At 35.9% G+C, this 20,161-nt stretch overlaps 1 protein-coding gene across 2 annotated transcripts in view; it reads right to left on the minus strand.

The window, feature by feature from the left end:
* The window catches only part of USP48 (ubiquitin specific peptidase 48), a 66,609-nt gene that overhangs the window by 28,440 nt on the left and 18,008 nt on the right, over positions 1 to 20,161 (minus strand). The window contains exons 8-15 of one of the 2 annotated variants that reach the window (XM_090268742.1): positions 19,414 to 19,547; positions 18,657 to 18,739; positions 14,954 to 15,133; positions 9,964 to 10,089; positions 8,995 to 9,144; positions 4,019 to 4,216; positions 2,717 to 2,831; positions 1,570 to 1,700 (exon numbers count right to left, since the gene is read on the minus strand). In XM_090268742.1, the coding sequence (XP_090124868.1) occupies positions 1,570 to 1,700; positions 2,717 to 2,831; positions 4,019 to 4,216; positions 8,995 to 9,144; positions 9,964 to 10,089; positions 14,954 to 15,133; positions 18,657 to 18,739; positions 19,414 to 19,547 (1,117 nt within the window). Of the gene's footprint in view, positions 1 to 1,569; positions 1,701 to 2,716; positions 2,832 to 4,018; positions 4,217 to 8,994; positions 9,145 to 9,963; positions 10,093 to 14,953; positions 15,134 to 18,656; positions 18,740 to 19,413; positions 19,548 to 20,161 lie in introns of both variants that reach the window. The other variant, XM_090268741.1, reaches the window with a different exon arrangement.

A 20,161-nucleotide genomic window follows, 5' to 3' on the forward strand; every position in this document is an offset into this window, starting at 1 on the left:
GCCCACACTGTATCGATGTTAATTTGTAATTGTGTATATCAGTAACATGATCAATTAAAAATGTCTTAAGTATCTGGAGATTAAAATAGTTATCCATGGGCTTTCCAGGTTAAGCACACAATATATTTTTAATGTACTTAATATACATATAAAGAATATTTATTAAACATTAAAAAGGTTAGGTAGAGAAATGAGCAAAGGATGGACATGACCAGGTAACTGGAGTCTCCTCTCTCTCTATCATACATGCACAAATAAAAATAATGTCTTAAATATATGATGGTCAACCTCAATGGTGACTTTGAAAATATAAGCCTTGACATTGCTAAGTCATTTTTCATATATATCAGACTGAAAAAAAATGATGTGACTGATGTACTCTTTATATTGACAAAAACATGAAGAAACAAGTCCCCAATGTAATTTCTGGAGGAAATTTACCAGTATGTGTCAGTTTATGGCAATTATATATGGATATAATTCTATGATCCAGCAATTTCTAGAAATTTATTTAAACTCTTCAAATTAAAAAATTTTTTAACTCAAAGCTTAAAACTAATAGTGGCTTTGGTGTTCTTATTTTCTCAAAAAGGCAGTGATACGAGAGATCCACACCAAGTAAAATTAAGTGACATTAACATGCTTGAATGCAGAAAATGCAAAGTACTTCAGTAAAATGTTTAAGATTAAAACGATAAAAAATATGTGTATAAATACTATTATTTGAAGATAAAAAAATTAAGTGAAATAACTGCTTATGGACCACTAATTATACCTCTGAATTAGTAAAATGATCAAACCATAGATTCCATTTTAAATCTACAAATAGTTCCTATGCCTTAATTTCCCTCGATATCTTACAAAACACTGGTTATAAAATTAAGTTTAATGGTTTACTTACGCTAACATAATTTCCTGTTTGAATGCATAGCTTCAAAAAGCTCAGGAAACTCTATAAGCAAAAAGCTATTCAAAAGCTGCCTTCTCTCCTGGAGTAAAAGCTCCTTTATTTGACAAAGGCAGCCTGTAAGTGCAGCAGATAATCTGCAACTCAAACGTCCCAAGCTTACAATATAATTTTAGTCTGAAGCAGAATTAAAATTAATTTTTCGTGTGATTAAAAAGAGACCTGAGACCAAAGCATGCCCGATTATGAAGAACTCCTCACGTGAATTGCTAGACCTTTGACTCTTGCTCAATTTCAATAGCTTAAATTTTAAAAATTTGTTCTGAGACATTTTTGAGAGCTTCAGGTTTAATAAAAACTGTCTTTAAAATTACATGGATGGAGCCCTGGCTGGTGTGGCTCAGTGTGAGTGCCGGCCTGTGGACTAAAAGGCTGCCAGTTGGATTCCCAGTCAGGGCACGTGCCTGGGTTGTGGGTTCAATCCCCAGTTGGGGGCGTGCAAGAGGCAACCAGTCAATGTATCTCTCACACATCGATGTTTCTCTCCCTCCTTTTCTAAATAAATTTACACGGATGAAAATTAAACAAATTTTTCTAAAAACAAATGTTTGCAATTCTGTGGTACAGTTCCCAACCATCTACACACAGGTGTGAGACCATACCTTTATTCAAGGTGTTGCCGTTCATTTTCCCATTGCTCTGGTCTGTGTCACCATCTTGCTCATCTAGTTGCTCAAGAGCCAGCTGGCGCCAGCTACGCAAGGACGATTTTCCCACCCAAAATCCATCATTGCTGAGGAACAGAGAGAAAGTGAAATCATGCAAGTCACGCTTCCTAACCTCCTCCTTCCTGCTTTCCTTGTAAAGGACCCAACTAAAATGAATTTCAAACATTCAAAATCTGCTGTTACATACACAATGAACCCACCTCCTCATCTTGGCCATTTTTACTCCTCACTACTGAACTGCAGGTTATTTCATATTTTGTTTCCATCCTAAATCTTACCCTGTTTCTCCTAACCCTCATTTACATTCATGCCAATCACACCAATCAACTGGCAGCTTTCTGTCCCTTGATTACTATTCACAGCGACATACAGCTGTGCCCCTGAGTACACATAGAGGAACTCATACACACACAACCACATCTATACATAAACACACATTTAGGGGACTCAGTAAGCTGTTCATGAAATGAACAAGAATCGTGAACTAGATTAACCTTTGTTTGGGAAACATACAGCTTAAACAGCTTAAATCAAACCCAGACATAATAAATGCTGCTGAATTCTATTGAATCCTGAGTCCAGAGGAACTCTATGGAGTGAGGCTCAATATACTCTAAAGAAGCCCAGATGTTTCTTTTCTTTTTCTTTCTCAGGCTGGATGTTTCTGACAAGGATGCTCCACTAGGTTCCTTTTGTTAACACACTTCCTTCAGCCCCTCTAAGGTGGGCACCACCAGGCCAGGGAGAATGATTTTCCAACAAAAGCTTTCTGTAATTCCATGCCAGAACTCAGGCTTATCCGCTGCCTTGGTTTGATCAGGCCTCAGATCCACATCTCTGCTTCTATCTTTCTAATAGACGGGACACAGCCGCAAAGACTGTGTGACTCGGCTTTCTTCATCTCTGCCACACTGGCAATCATGGCAAAATTTAAACTGGCTCCACCATCCACACACATCACCACCCTTCTCTCTTCAAAAAAAATCCAACTCCCTAATATCTAAAAATAATCAGCCACTTGATTATCACTTCTAAGATTTTTTTTTAGTTTATCATAAACAATACACACTGTGGAACATACCCCTTGACTGTTGTTTTTAGCAGATTATTAACAGTTTTATAATCTTCATTTAGTTGGTTCTTCAGACGCAACACACGACAACGTTCTACTACACATTCCTTACACAGGGCTTTCACTGGAGGCAAGAGAGAAGGAAAGAAAATAGAATTTATTCATATACAGATTTTCTGTTAGGAAAATGTTTTCAGCACTTCACAAAACACAAAAGAACTCTAAACCAAAAGTCACAAATTCTGACAACACAGCAAATTGGTATATATCCTCAATTATTTTGGGAAAAGTAAATATCAAGACAGCAATGTTCTTTTAAGAGATTCAATATTATAATACGTTAAAACTATACCATGAAATTCAATATTTTACAAGGTTTAGATGCAAATTTCACAAGACTGTAATCAAATAATTGAGGGGGTGGAGTCAATGTATCTGACAACTTTAAATATAATATTAATTGTTCAGGAGCTTCAGGTGAATACTTCAAAGCACAGAACACAAAAAGGAAGAAAAAAAATCAAGGGTCCGTTTTAAAACACAGTTCCAGGAATCATATGAAATTTGATTCTTTGAAAGATCATCTCATTGCAGTTTATTGATTGTAAATCAAAAACAAACTTAGCAAAACTCCAGATGTGTATAAGAGAAGACCTGAATCACATAGTTAAATGGCAGTTTTTATGCAGTAAGTGGAACACAATCAGAAAATATTATTTAATTTAGGGAAAAAGGTGGTGGTCATACAACTTCATTTATTGGACTCATGTAGACTGAACAGAAGCCTGTGTTGCAGGTTGAAAAGAAAAATGTTATTAGGAGAAGTAACCGGAACCAAATAGATTATGGATACTATGTAGTTATACACAGCTCTACATTCAGGGTAGAACCACGCAGACTCCATTCATAGGCTAAGTAACAATCTGCAGATCTCACACTGTTAGAAATCATTACAACAGGGAGACATAAGAATTGTAATCAACCAGACCAGGTTCAAGTACTTTGAAGAGTAATATACAAAGCAACAAAACACTACCAGATGATTTTCTCAAAAGTGTCCTATTTTGTGTGCACTGAAAAGGGAAGAAAAAAAAACTCAAAGAGCAGTATCAGTTTCTTTTCTAACATTATAAATATACACTGTATAATGCTGCTTAACTTCTACTTTATGTAGCAAATCCTTTTTGCAGTGTAAGGGACACCTGGCCTAGCACAGTTTGGGTCAAATGATCATGAAGACCATCTGATGAGGACTTACAGCATTACTCTTACTTATTTATATTTTTAAGTAGAGAAGACATCTGAAATTACCAGTTAGTCTTGGTCCTCCTCCATATCTACTGTAGAAAATGTCCGCTGCATATTCAGATATTCTCTTCATAATTGATATTTTATCAGGATGCAGCTTGTCATGGGAACATAGGCAGGCATGATTATCAATAGGCTTTGTAGGTGTCGATTCATCCAACCACTTTTGCAGCCACTCAAGGGAGACAAATTCATAGGGCTCTGAGGAAGAACGCAAGGGAAAGAGCCTATGTATTTTTACAGCTTTTTGACGAAGTGATACATTCATTTTCCTCAAAAGACAATGCAAAGTCTGTCCAAAGCAGAATCAGAAGGATCATTGTTCTGGGAAGATGTCTATGAGTATCACACAGAGCTGCATTTAACTACCCCTCTTCTGAGCTCAAGGAGCTGCGTAAGATGCTGTGCACGACAGGAAGGAGTCTGCACAGCGCCCTAGGAGGTCGGCTGGTATTATTAACCACATTCTACAAAGCAGGCATCCACGAGAGAAGTGTCTTGCTTGATAACACAGCAGAGCTTTGATCAGGACATCGTGACTATGGACTACAAGCCACGCTCCACGCAAGCTCGCAAATCACGTAACCTCATCACCTACAACGTTTACTCCATAAATGATTTTCATAAACTCTTTTCTTCAATGTATAATTTAATCTGAAAATTAAAAGAAGCCTGACCGAGTCCTAAGTCAGAAATGAACCTCATCAGCTATAACTGCACTTTTACAAGCTTATATCAACCACTGAACTTTTCTTCATTAAAGATGATACAGGTATGTCAATTAAAAGGTATTTGATTTCCTCACCGCAGTCCATATCATGATCTTTTTATAATATTAGTATGTGTTTCAAGAAAATGAACGATTTAAAACAAATTTCAGGATGAAATACACTAGAACTGAATTATCAATTAATTTTGCAGTTGCAAAAATTAAGACAAAACCGAACACCTCAACGTGAGTTTTAATTTGGGAAAACAGAGTCCCTGAGTTCTCTAAAAACCAAAATTAAAGATAAAGGGACAGCTTTGATTACTTACAAAGATCTCCAGGGAGTCCCAGCATAAAACATAGAAGAAAACATACAGAGGTTGAATTTATATATTTGTATTATATACTACTTCTGATGAGATCTGAGGGATAGACAATTCAACTCAAAGCCCACTTTAACCAATTTTATACTTCTCTGAGAGTTACAAATCTAGAAAACTAACTCCCATCTGAAGTTTAATATAAAACATTTCAATGTTTACAAAAACAAAATTCGGAATTATTGGATCCCTTCATTGTGCTAAAACTGAACGTCATCAACCAAGAGCCTTCTGACTGATCAGCTCTGAGGAAGCTGCAGAGGAAGAGCTCATGACTACAAGTTGACACCAAGGTCTAATCCAAGTTCTGCCACCAAGAAACTGAACTTGAGCAAGTCACTTAAACTCTCTATGCCTCAGGTCTTTTATTTGTAAAATGAAGGTAATAATACCTGCCTTCTACCTACCTCACAGAGATCTTGTTGAATGTAAAAGATAAGATATGTGAAGCATTTTGAGCTTTTTGGAAGAAAAGAGATATAGAAAAGTTAATTATACATTCACACAATATATAAAAGAGGAGACCTTAAGATTCAGTATTGGTAACATCGCTGTGGCATTTTGCAATATATAATGATATGGTTAATTAGATTTAAAATACTTCTCAATTTTATTTGCCATGTATCAAGTTTAATCTGGCAGGAATAGAGTGCACTGGGTATCTTAAGAATGCAAAGATGTGGGGAACCGCTCCTTGTGGTTTCGGGAATTGTAGCCCCGGCCGTGAGCCAGGCTTCCTCCGTTTAAGTCTCAACGGAACACTGGAAGGCTGTGAGGGAGACAGGACCGAAGGCCACTCAGAGGGTTTCCATGGGAACTGGATTTAAAGAATGCTTATTATGCTTTGGAGCTTGCTCTGCTTTTCTTATCTCTTACTTAACTATAAACAATCTCTAGCAAGGAATGTACGAAACATTGCACCTAATGCCAGTGTGGCGTCAAGATGTTTAATAGACCCTGACACAAACTGGTCACACTGTACCCTCTATATTGATACTTGTGATCTGTAACTGTTAACTGTAATCCAGGCACCTAAAGCTATCGGTGATTTATGAATTTTGACCTTGTATCTCCCATATGTATCCTTCTCAATAAAAAGCATGAGGGACGGAGGTCTTGTGCTTTTCTCCACGAGAGGGAACAGCCACCTCCCTACCCCCCAGACAAAATACAGTGTCCTGGATAGATCTGTTCTGCCGTGGTCGCGAAACCTCTGCTGGACAGAGTAGTTTCCAACCGAGCCGCGGCGTTGGAGGCAGGTCAGCCTCACAAAGATACATGATCCCTCTCTAAGAAAGCAAAATCCAAGTTTTAGCACATCTCACCTTTTCCCATATAGTCACAGCACTTAAAATTTTTAGTAATCTGAAGGCTATCAAAGGGGGAAAAACAGGACTGTGACATTTAAGCATGATTCACCAGGTGTTCTAGTTTCCCGCACGGCTGAGGAAGGGTAAGCAGAGGACAATACCTGCTATTGCTAATGGGAAAAATATGCCATAAGAATCTTGACCATTACAAGAAAAAGGGAAACTAAGAGCAAAAACCATTCTTTGCCAGGAGGTGTCTGTTGGGTTCTAAGTCCAGGGGGACTATAACCCTGGACCACACAGTAACAGGACTCAAAGGCATTTCCAATCCCCTACTACAGTCTCACAGAAAACTTCCGAGTGAAGCTTACTGCTTTGGTTTTTGAATAGTTAAATATGAACTCAGTGTGCTTTTATGAAGTTTAGGAAAATCACATGCGGTTTTACAATCATAAGAGGAAGGAAGAAAGCAGAGTCTGGGCTTGTAATTCTGATGTAACCCCATACTCAGCCAGGTTTACGGAGTTAGGGTACCGGTTTCAGTGTGCTGTACAACCCACGGAAGAGTGACTGAGGTCACAGAGGTCTTCCCTTCTTTCCATTTTCAATCTCCATCACTATAAAGAGTTGTATCAATCTCTGCCCAGAACTTCCCTGAGAATCAAGGTCTAGCTTATGTCTCGGCAGTTAAGGCAGAGTCTGCTTGTGGAAAGCTTTTACACTACAGATGTCTCAGCACTAGAGATCAAGACTCCTGGCAGGTTCTCAGAGATGTTTTCTACTCTGGCGATTCAGCAAACTACCTAAGCATCGGCTTCCAAAAGCATCGATAAACCAACTTACCAAATGGGACGAACACTCTCTTTAATCATCAATTTGGAGATAACAAACTGTTTAAAATCTCACCATTTGACAAACCAACAAAACAACTGTTAAAATATTTAACAAAGGGAAATGTACATTTTGGTTCAAAGTTATTTATAATTTTTAATGCCTGGATTTAGAACACAAGGACTTTTCCTTTGGAAAGTTGTGAAGTTTAGAAAGATTCATCAAAGATATTTAAAATACTTTACAGATAATTCAAGATTATTTAGAATTTACTTCAATTTAAATAAAAATGGCCAAAGGGGTTCATGTTCCCAGTGAGGCTTATATTTTAGGATAACTAATTCTTTTTTAAATTTGTTCACAAAGATTTAGAAAATGCAAAACAGGAGACTGAGTGGCAATACAAAAACATGGTCATTAGCTTTAGAATTTTACAACATTTTAAGACAACATGAATTTCTATTATGTATGTTTACTGCAAAAACTCAAGAAAAATACTGTAAAGATCATAATTGGTAAACGTATTGATAACAGAACTATATTCTAAAAACATCAGCATAGTTCTTAGACTGAATGAAAACAGTGGAGAGAAGTACAAGTATGTGTTAACTGGACACATAACATCTTCGGATCATGCAGTTTTAAAAAGTGGTTCCAAAAAGCATTTTACTTTAGACTCAGTAAGTCCTTTTATCTTGTCCAATGAATAATGGAAATGGAATAAAGTTAAAAAAATAGATTTCCAGGTCCCAACTCCTATGAATGAATTTAGAACTTTGAATCACATGTTCATTTCCAAATCATATGCAGTGAAATTAAGGTCAGTGTTAATTTTTTAGGATAATCTCAACCCTTGGGACAGAGTGAGAGTAACAGGTTATAAAGAAGGATCAGAATCAAATTAAGATGTCACTTAAAAAGAACTTTTAAGAGGTATTCCTCCAGATTTAGCAATTCATATTCCTCTTTTGTTTTAACGTTACTGCAGTAATAGAAAACTAAGATTATCAAAAAGACAAGAACCACAAGTACAATTATGCTTGAGTATTTATTTTCTAAAATGAGGATTAAATTCCCTCTTTTCTTAAGTAGAAATTAGATATGGGGGAATTCATGTCTATGAAATGACAAAGACAGCATATTATTACAAATGGCATACTAGCCTTAAAAAGTTATTTTCTTTTTGAGGCACTAGGTAAATTTGCATTAACATTTACAGTAAAGGGATGTGCTGGATTATGTGGGACAATTCTTAAGAAATTAGAGGTCAGCAGAATGCTCTCCTATTCTTAGCATAATATTTGGTATTAAATTTCAAAGTAACTTAATGGTATCATTCAAAGTGGGGCTCATATAAAAGAATATCTGTTAATACTGTGAGGGTACAAATTATACAAGAAAACAATAAGTCAGCTGCTTCCATAGTAACCCAATCATATTTTTCTTTAAGAATAAGTTAAAATCTCACAAAATAGCAGTATCTATTATAAGAGTCATATAGGCAGAGTGCTGACCTAAACCTTGTAATTTATTAAGAGCTTCCCATTTTTAAAAGTACATGATAATGAAAATTATATGGAATGCTACACATCAAGTTATTGCTGGTTTCCATAGCAATTTTATAGCATATGAGCTGGCATTAGTGGGTTGTAAGACAGGAAAAGGGGAAGTTAGTTCATACACATCTGTGAACATAAAAGAAACAAGGTACTCAGTGGCAACAGTGCTGTCCCAGAATATCTTACAGACCAGCTCCAGCAGGTAACCTTTGGTACAGCTCCTTAACCTCTTCGTGCTTTGCTTTGCCTTTATCCACACTCTGCTTTCGCATCTCGGCCATTTCAATACACCACTCCTCAAACTTGGAATTATCCCGATCCACCAGCTCTTGAAGAAAGGCTTTTCAAAACAGAAAGAAAAAAATAAATAACTTTATCTGGTTTTCAGACACAGAACCATGTTGGTCTCTAAATTATATCAAATACTAGTTAAGATTTTGATTGCAGCTTCCTACTATGGTCTCCTTTTCTGTTAGAGACCCCCAAACTGAAGGCAAAAGTAAAACTGAAGACAGACACCAGAATGTGATGCCCCCTACCTGGCGTCCATGACATCATTAGCTAACAGAGCCACCAAATGGTTCAGAAAAACAACTTCAAAATCAATGGTGATGCAAGGGCCCACAACAGTATCAGGTAAAATGGCAACTAAAGAATGCCTTAGGTCAATGGCAACTTCTCCTTGTTTTTTAAAAATCTAGAAAATTTACAAATAACTGTCTTATACCCACAAATACTTTACAAACTGAAAAAAAATAAAACCAAAATGCTCTTTAAATATATGTCTTGATTAACTACAGGATTTTTAAAACCTGTTTTGCTTTCCTGGTGGGGGGTAAGGAAGTTCAGTGGAATAGTTCTGTTAAAGGCTCCTTTATTTTTAAAAACTCACTACTTTAGCGGGGAGGGTGGGGGGAGGTGGAACAGGGTATGGGGGGATAAATGGTAATGGAAAAAATACAATAAAAATAATGCAAAAAAATAAAATGTTCTTTAAAAAACTCACTAAAGCAAATCTGTAATTATATCTACTTTCCCCAATATTTAGCATATGCTATCACCCACTTAACAGCAATTAAAAGCAATCTCTTTTTGTCACTGATCTTTGAGCATAGTAGTTTAAAATATTTGCCTTACACAATCCTGGAAAATTGCTTACCTGGTACCTCAACAGTTGTATTGGGTTTTTCTTGAGTCTGTAGTCTATAAACCAACATGTACGCGTTTCGAGAGCAGTGAGTTCCTTTGCCACACTTGGGTTTACGTGTCTGGGACTTAGAAGGTTCTGCTGAGGTAGGGAAATCAAAAGATGACTGAATTAGAATGTACAGTTTCTTCGCTATTTTATGGTGGCGGGGAGGGGAACACAGGAATAGAAAACAATTCCTAAAATATATGTTCAAGGTACTTTAACATGGGTCTAAAACATTAAAAAGCAACACAAATTTAGCAGGCTCTATAGATGTTTAAATCTTAAAAACAGTTTACTACCCTTCCCCTGCCTTGCCTGCCATATTCTATTTTTAAAAGGTAATAAGAAAGAACTGCTTTTCGTGAGGACAAACCTGGGGAGGGGGGAAAGTGCTACTAATCTGAGTTTTATTTTAATGTTGGGCTTAAATTATAAAAATAAATCCGGACTTGACTTAATTGCCCAAAGAGATAAAATGGCACATTAAAAAAAAAAAAAAAAAGATGAAACGCTAATGAGTAGAAAGAAGTAGTAAGTAGAAACATTAAGTGTTCCACATGGTAAGTATAGCCCATGAAAGTGACCTTCAAGTTGGGCTTCAGTTATCTCTTGCAGGATATAATATTCCAAAGGGTATGAGGCCATGAAGAGACCTGAGGAAATCAACGCCCGGACCCTCAATTCATTATGTACTTTTCTAAAAACTGATCTGCCTCTAAGCTGAGGTGTCATTGATGCTTTCTTCCTTTCTTTTCCCAGTCATCTATCTCCCACTTTATAAAACATAAAACCTCAAACCCGGTGACAAAGTCTCACCCATGTCATTAAAAGATGTATTTACAGAGTTAGTTTTTTCTTTTGTGTTTAATTTTTTAAATTTATGACATATTATATTGGTTTAATTATGTCATAATATTTGTAATTTTTAAAAAGTGCTATCCAGAAGAACTTTTTAACTATTTAGAGCTTTAGGTTATAGAAAGCTTCATATTTTCCATTAGAATAAAATTCTTAGGATCAGTGTATTAGAAATACTAGTACAAGAGAAAACGGAAGCACTAAAATTGTCTTGCTAAAAAAAACAGAACAAACCACCAGTTCACTTATCTTTGAAAAGAATGGTATGGGTATCAAATATCCATGTTAGTTCATTTCACTTGGATTCTCTTAAAAGAGTGATGTTGCAGTCTTACTATTTATATATGTCAGAAAATACTTTACTCAGAGCTAGCTAAATTTATGATAAAAAATGTTAGATTTTAAAATGTGGAAAGTAATACATATTTGTTCCATATTCTTAGACAGAATACACAACCAAAAAAGTTTGAGGACCACTGTCACAGGGAATTAAAAATCTCAGGGGCCCTGGCTGGTGTGGCTCAGTAGATTGAGCACCGGCCTGCAAACCAAAGGGTGGCTGGTTTGATTCCCAGTCAGGGCGCATGCCTGGGTTGCAGTTGGGCTCCCAACTGGGGACGTGCGGGAGGCAACCAACTGATGTTACTCTCCCTGTCTCCCGCCCTCCCCTTCTCTCTCTAAAAATAAAATAAAATCTTTAAAATAATAATAAAAAATAAAAATCTCAGTAGCATATACAACAAAGAGGAGACTGGTCATTTCTAACTAAAAAAGTATTAAGATTTAAGGTGTTCATTACTCTGTATAAAGACCAAAGATAAAACAATTCATTAAAGTTTACAACAAAATACAGTAATGAATGACAATAAAATTTAATGAACAAGTATTTTCTATTTTTGGTAAAAGTAACAAATGAAAGCTGCACTATAACCTACATATAATAATAATAATAAAGTATTAAAACACTGGAATGGGATCCTGATAGAGGTGGAATCCCTTTATCTTGAACTATTTTAAAATTTAGGATTACTTATATGTAGAAGATAGGACAGCCTTAACAATGCTTTTAATCCTACAATTCTCAGACTAAAAATAAAACAAATAAAATACACCTCAATAAAAAGCAGTCAAATAAAACTAAAATTAAATGATTCACGATTTAAAGCTATGTGTCAATTTCATTTATAGCAAGAATATCACAAAAGAAATAATATAAGCAAATGTTAAGAACTTGAGTATGAAGTTGGAGCAAGAGTGCTAACACCTAAATGTGATTTAAAAATATAAAATACTAGAGACTTCCAGCCAAGACAGAGGCCTAGACAGACACGCTGTGTCTCCCTCCACAACTAAGAAGGAATACAACTATCTCAAAACTAGAGACAATCAGAAGTTCCAGAGAACCGAGGTGTATGTAAGTTCAACAAACTAAGATATAAAGAGGAAATACTCATCCAGACAGGTAGGAGGGGTGGAGCCGGGACAGAGAGGACATAGTGTGGTGGCAGCAGCAGCGGTGGCAGAGGCAGGCCAGCGGAAATTGCAGTCACACATTTTGAAAACTCAGGAGGGACACCTGGGGAGCGCTCCCAGCACCAGACCAGACTGCGCAGCTCATGGTCCCAGCACCAAGGAAAATAAAGCCTCACTGATTTTGACTGTGAAAACCAGTGAGGGTTGGGATGGAGGAAGAAACTGCTGGTCTCTCAGTAGAGTCGACTTGTTTAAAGGACTTCCCCACCCTGGTCCTAGAACATCCGCAGACCCATCCACTCTGGGAACGATGATCAGGGCAACAGCTAGAGAGGCGTCAGTTCCATACGGAAGTGGGAGAAGTGCATGGAAAAGGGGCGAGTGCTGGGCAAGTGGCATTGTTCCCTCAGACCCCTCCCCACACACACAGCACCACAATGAGGTGAAACGGGTCGCACTGTACTGACAAATACCTAAGGCTCTGCCCCTTACAACATAACAGGAGCAACAGCTCTACCTAAGATACAGAGGAAAACAAACACAGGAGCCGGTCAAGATGAGGAGACAGAGAAGGATGGACCAAAAGGGGGAACGAGTGAAAGTTCCAATGGGAGAACTAAGCGATGAGGAGATAGCCAATCTAATAGACGCAGAGTTCAAAACACTGGTGATAACAATGCTTACAAACTTGACAGATATGCTTAAATACAACAAACGCATAAGGGAAGAAGTGAAGACTATGCTAAGTGAAATGAAGGAAAACCCACACAAAACAAATAACGAAGGGAAGGAATCCAGGGTTCAAATCAATGATTTGGACCATAAGGAAGAAAAAAAGTCAACCAGTACAAAATGAGGAAACAAGAATTGAAAAAAAATGAGGCGAGGCTTGGGAACTTCTGGGACAACTTTAAACATGCCAACATCTGAACCACAGGGGTGCCAGAAAGAGAAGTAGAGCAAGAAATTGAAAGCTTACATGAGAAAATAATGAAGGAAAAACTCCCCAAAGTTGGTGAAGGAAATAGACACACAAGTCCAGGAAGCATAGAGAGTCCCAAACAAGCTAGACCCAAACAGGACCACGCCAAAACACATCATAGTTAAAATGCCAAAGGTGAAAGATAAAGGATCTTAAAAGCAGCAAGAGAAAAGCAGAGTTACCTACAAAGGGGTGCCTATAAGACTATCAGCTGATTTCTCAAAAGAAACTTTGCAGGCAAGAAGGAACTGGCAAGAAGTATTCAAGGTGATGAAAAGCAAGGACTTACAACCAAGATTACTCTATCCAGCAAAGCTATCAATTTAGAATGGAGGGTCAGATACAGTGCTTCCCAGACAAGGTAAAGCTAAAGGAGCTCATCATCACCAAGCTATTATTATATGAAATGTCAAAGGGACTTAATTAAGAAAAAGAAGATCAAAATTATGAGCAATTAAAATGACAACAAACTCACAACTATCAACAACTGAACCTAAAAAATAAAAACAAAATCCAACTAAGCAAACCAGAATAGGGACAGAATCATAGGTATGGGGATCATTTGGAGGGTTATCAGCTGAGAGTGAGCAGGGGGAGAAATGGGAAGATGGTGCAGGGATTGAGCAGCATAAATTGGTTGGTACAAAATAGACAGGGGGAAGTTAAGAATAATATAGGAAAGGGTGAAACCAAATAACTTATATGCACGACCCATGGACATGAACTAAGGGGGGTGGGATTGCTGGGGGAAGGTAGGTACTGGGAAAAGGGGAGCAAAGAGGAAAAAAATTGGGACTACTGTAACAACACAATCAATCAAATACACTTAAAAATAAATAAATTTATATATATATATATATATATATATATATATATATATATATAAAATACTACTACTGACACCTTGGAAAGAAAGGTGGTTCTGATCCACTGAAAAAGAACAGTGGTAGGAGACACACACTTACTCCCAGTTCCTTCTCTCTTATTTAGACTCCATAGTCCAAACCCCACCCAAAAATGACAGATATGGTAAGAAAGTGATGAAAACTTCAGCCAAGATGGATCCTACTGGAAGTACCGTTCACTCCCTCAGGGAATAAATGTGTATTTGGGCGTAAGAAAACAGAGGTGATGAGAGCTCCATACTATTTCAAGAAGTTCTTTTTAAGACACCTGTCATCACTACAAAAAGGCAAAAAGCTTTCTTCCCCAGAGGTGGGATTAGATACTTAATAGGGAAGAACAGACAGTGTTCTTGGAGCAAAGTTCCCTTGCTGTACTCATTTCCCAAAAATAAACTTCCTGGTCCAGTGAAAAGGACAACATCCTACTATGTTAAACCTACTATTCATCATTTTTAGCTTAATACTCACCATCCTCTCCCACAGTAAACCTAGAAACTGAAAATTAAGTATTTGCCTTCAGACATGACATTATGGAAGCCACCTTGGGAGCAAAACCATTTCTTTTTAAAATTTCAAGCATTGTTAATAAAACATGTACAGAGATTTTACGTGTTTAAGAAATACAAATATCCTTGACAGTCCATAACAATCTTGGGCCATAATAATTTATCACAAATACTTCCAGGAAAAAAAAAAAGATTTATATTTTAAAAGGGCACTCACAACTTAAAGGTTTTACCTAGATCTTCCTCAATCCCTAGTTGTAATTTCTTCCCCTCCATCTTTTCTATGTCTTCATCATTAAACTTATACCATTCACCAGACTGTGGATCTTTCACATGGGCAATGTAGTGGCCAGAATAAGCACTCACTCCTCTGTGTATGAGGACTGCACTGAGTTCATACACATAGGACCCACCTAGAGAAGGAGAAAGGGAGAGACATTTTGGGTAACAATATTTCTTCTTGTATCCTGGGCCTGAATTATAATGAATACAATTCCTCACGCATCGGATAGAATTCAAAACATATCACATAAGATAAAAACAAAAACAAAAAACAAACCAACAAAAAGCCTAAGCTTGTGAAATAATGTAGAAAGCTGCTCAAGCACTATGTCAACTCTCCATTCCCTCAGTAAACCACACAGGTGGAAAGCAGCGGCATTCGGGGCACTCAGCGTTACAAAGCTGCTCTGCGCTACACTTCGCCCTTCTGCACAAACTGGCTGAGTAATGTACTTACCAAACATCTGTTCATATTCTCCAACTTGTTACAAAAATTAATTACACAAACCAATCAGAAATGAGTGCAAAAGTAAAAATCATTGTTTATATAAAAACAAATCTTTTAGAAAAAATTACAAGAAAGTCTACCTTTAAATATGTGTAGGCAAGATAATTGAAAACGTCAGGAGAGAAAACGTTAAAAATCTAGAACAATTTCTTCATAAGCATTTTAAGCTTATTTAATTTTTAATTATTTTTCTATTTATTGATGTTAGAGAGGGAGGGAGAGTGAGAGAGAGAAAGGAAGGGAGGGAGGGTGAGAGGGAGAGAGAAATATTGATTTATTGTTTCACTTATTATGCATTCATTGGTTGATTCTTGTACGTGCCCTGATGGGGATCTAACCCACACCCTTGGTGTATCAGAAAGACACTCTAACCAACGGAGTTCCCTGGCAATGGCTAAGTTCTTGTTCTACTTTAAATAAACAAAGCATATAAACCACAGCCTATATATTATGCCAGTGGTTTATGTAAGAGAAGGCTTTACCCGTATAGAAAAATAACAGCAAATGAATGAACATTTAGATTTTAAGATAAAACAAAGTATTTTGAAGTTTGGAAAAAAATCTTCTGAAAATTCTAAACTTAAGCCAATTATAGGGAGGAAATTATATACATGTTGGAAAAGATCACTTTCATAGCTTATTTTATTATTAAAAACTAGAAAATAATTCACTAGCAATCCCACAACAGACATAACGACTATTAATATTAAAACCTACACTTTTTTCTAACAAGTATATCATTAACACCTTTCCACATCATTATTCTTCTAAAAACTATAATGGCTATGTACAAGTACCACACTATGTTGGACGACTCCCATACTGTTGGACATTTAAACTGGTAGCATTTTAGGGACATTATAAGCAGCAATAATGATCTTTGTAGTAAAAATCTTTGCACATATCTTTGACTATTTCGTCATTATAATTGACTTAAACTGTAAGGAGTGAGTCACAAGGTTTAACAAGGCACTCATCCAACAGGTAATAAACATGACGGGCACTGTTTTTAGGCACAGAGGATATATAGGAGTTGACTGAAGCTCAGTAGGGGACACAGTAATGCAGATTAATACCTGGACCGAAACCCACCTAACCCGTCCCAACTGAAAATAATTTACAATATTAGGTAAGATAAAAATACTTTAAAATATTTTTTAAATGAATTCACTCACCTATAACAGGAGTTCTTAATAGTATTTCCTAAATTATTAATGATGACAATAAACCACAGAAGTATTGGCAGTAAGTATGATTACCAATGGACACTAACTACAAAAAGTTTCATATCACATTACTACTATTGCTGATAACAGATTTTAAAGTCATCATCTTAAGAATATGGTAGTTTTGATCGGCCACTGGGACATATTCTTTAATGTACACCTCTATTACTGAATCACAAATTTGTTTTAGCATTTCAATAACTATATTTAAATATAATTGGTTTATTTTAAAATTCTATGGATTTTATTTAGTCACCAGACTCTCAAAGTGGTCAACAGGGATATCAAAATACCCAAGAAATATAGCAGGAGTTCGTTAACGTTGGGGGTTAACTGTTCAAGGAATGAGGACCCATCAGTTTACAGATCTCTGTATACCTGCAGGCTCACTATTTAAAGAAAGAAGTCAACTCTCCTTTTAAAAATAATCTTTCAGATACATCTCTTCAGCTTTGTGTGGATATGTGTGTACAGACACATACTAATAAGAATATAGAAAAAAATAAATACGCTTATCTGAGTAATAGAATTACAGGTGCTTTTTCTCTTCTTTATGCTTTTGGAATCTTCCAAATTATCTAGAATGAACCCTGTGCAATTATAACAAAATTGTTTTTATCACTCTACCTATGTAAGATAGTACATCTTCGTAGCAAACATTACAACAGCCAATGAAAGGCAGGCTTGTACCTACAAGCTACTGGATTAATTTTACCAGTTCTACCTAGTAATTCTAAAGCCAACTCTCATTCTTCTATTTAAAAATTAAGTTTACTATATTTAGTAAACAAAAATACTAAAATTAAATATTTCTGCAGGTCATTTTTGATCTACCAAAGTCTATTTGATAAACATCCTCTGTTTTCTTTATAGTGTATATTAGACAAATACATAACAAATTTAATAACAATAACAACTATTCAAAACCATACAGAGGAGAAAAGTGCTGATTTTACATCTCCTAAATTTTCAGCCCCTGAGAAACCACTTCACTATCAGACTTCTCTAATTTCAAACAATTACCAGAACAAAGGAAGCAAGAAGAAAACTACTACAGAAAGTGAAATACAGCTAAGTTTACTTGTTCAATCAAATTTAACGGTAACAAAGTCCAACAGCAGAGTCCAGAGAGAGCAGTTTCCTTCTTCCAGGGAGGGGCAAATTTTAAACCACAGTGTGGATAAGGGCATCATATATTTTAAAGCTTACGTATTTAACACGTCACTCCCTAATATCCCCAAATCATTTCTTTTAATGTTGTTTTATGGCTGACTCCAGAACCTTTTTATGGAAACAGACAGAGTTTATTACATAATTTCTACATCAAAACTTTCATAAACAGTACAATCAATCTTAAAAGGGAAATAAAATAGTCCTTCAAGTAAGGGCAAGATGTTTGTTTTCTCCATTAAGAATCACACTGTTTGGTAAGGTAAACCCTACAAAAAGAAAAAAGTAGTATATTATTTCTTATTGAAACTATCTCATAGCACCCTAGAACTTACCAGTGGTAACAGATATGAAGAATTACAATATACATATTGGAATTATGCCACTTAATGTTTCTGATAAAATGTTAAAAGAAAAAACATGAATGGAGGCAGCTTGGCGACTCTTACAAGGAATTACAGATAAGGTATTGACAATAAGGTAGCAAGTGTGGGTTTGGGAACAGTGAAATTTCTTTTTCATATTTTATTCTTTGAAACCCTTAATTATGCAGATATTAATGAACCATCTAATCTTTGTTAGGTACTAACTCATAGAAAATGGAAGTTAACATCTCGGTTCACATAAAAAGTCTTTATTTCCAGAGATTAGCCAATAAAATGTACCAGTACTATTCTATATTCATCATAGGCAGACCACAAGTCACAATCTCTGAGCATTGTAATTATCACAGCTCGGTTAAAATTTTACCTTTATGTTCCACATAAGGCTCCATATCCAAAATCTCTGAGAAGCCAATGTAGGTATTCAGCTTTTTCTTATGTCCAGTTTGCCTAATCAAGAGGAAAGCTAATTATATTTATATTTAAAACAATCATAAAGCAATGTATAAAATCTGTCAGCTATCTTAATAAACTCAACAGTAGCTAGGTAGATTTCATTTAGCAATCGGCTTAAAAACCTGCATGATTATAAATAAACATAACAGGGTCTTAGAATTGGGATATATAAATCAAGTGCTTAAAAGGTAAGAATTGAAACCTGTTTATTCCAAATACAACACTTATTTCCAGAGGTTTTAATTTAATCACAAAGGAAAACCACAGGTGCGCCTGCTTTTTTTAATTATAAAATAAAAGGTATATTCCCGTGGGGGTGGGGTACCATAATGAGTAGAAAATTTACTTTACTTCTTATACAATACAGAATATCAAGGTAATTCAGTTCCTACCTAAATGTTGGATTTTCCTTTGCATTTTAAAATTATTTATTAGAATAAATAATAAGGACTATCTACTTTTCTAGTTCTCAATTTTATAAGCTGGCTTCTTTAAGAACTTTGTGATAAAATCATGAAATATTGGCATTTCAAAATAACAAGCTCCATCTATAACTTCCTCAAATCTAGCATTTCAAATTATAAGCATTTTATTATCTGTCTACAGTAAAATCTGTACATATTAGTCCACATATGAACAACAAACACTACCACAGGCACATATTTTACCTGTCAAAGACAAAACGCATTAGCTGTAAATTCAGAGTGCAAGGAAGGCTTAGGAGTCGGATCTTCCTTGTTGCATTCTGTTTACTTTGACAGTTTTCACAGAAGTATCGATTATCTCCTTCTAATCTTTCTTCCTGATAAGGAGTAAGACATATTATTTTTAAAATTGGAAGATGGAAAGATTTTTAAAAAGTGATCAAATCTCTGATGTGAAGCATAATTTCAATTTAATAGTTACCATTCAGGCTATTTAAAAATCAAGCTACTCTAAATAATAAACAACATGTAAGAAAAAAAACACTGCTTAGCAGTGACATTATTAATTTCTATACAGTGATTTAAAATTGATGTGCCTCTTCCCAAAAGGTATAATTTTTAAAATACTTGTTTGGGGTCCTCTGTCCTGATAATCTCACTTTTGGGAACTGTAAGGAAGTGGCTTTTAAAAATATCACATGTACTTTGATGCAGCATAATTAATTTAAAAATGGTGAAAATAGATCCAAACTATACCTGGGCATCAGAATACAAAAATATATACATACAAATTTATGCGCGCGTGCGCGCACACACACACAGTTAAAATTACTGAAGCACATTCATGAAAGCTGAACGAAGAATGCAAGTTATTTCAATGTTATAGCTAATGGTGGTTTCTTTTTTCAAGCTTTCCTTTTCATTTCTATAACAGCTTTTTGGTATAGATTACTGTAAGTCAAACAATACTGGCAACACCACTTTACTCACT

The sequence above is a fragment of the Furipterus horrens genome, unplaced genomic scaffold, assembly GCF_987537825.1.
Source record: "Furipterus horrens unplaced genomic scaffold, mFurHor1.1.pri manual_scaffold_3, whole genome shotgun sequence".
In the NCBI taxonomy this organism is placed as follows: domain Eukaryota; kingdom Metazoa; phylum Chordata; class Mammalia; order Chiroptera; family Furipteridae; genus Furipterus; species Furipterus horrens.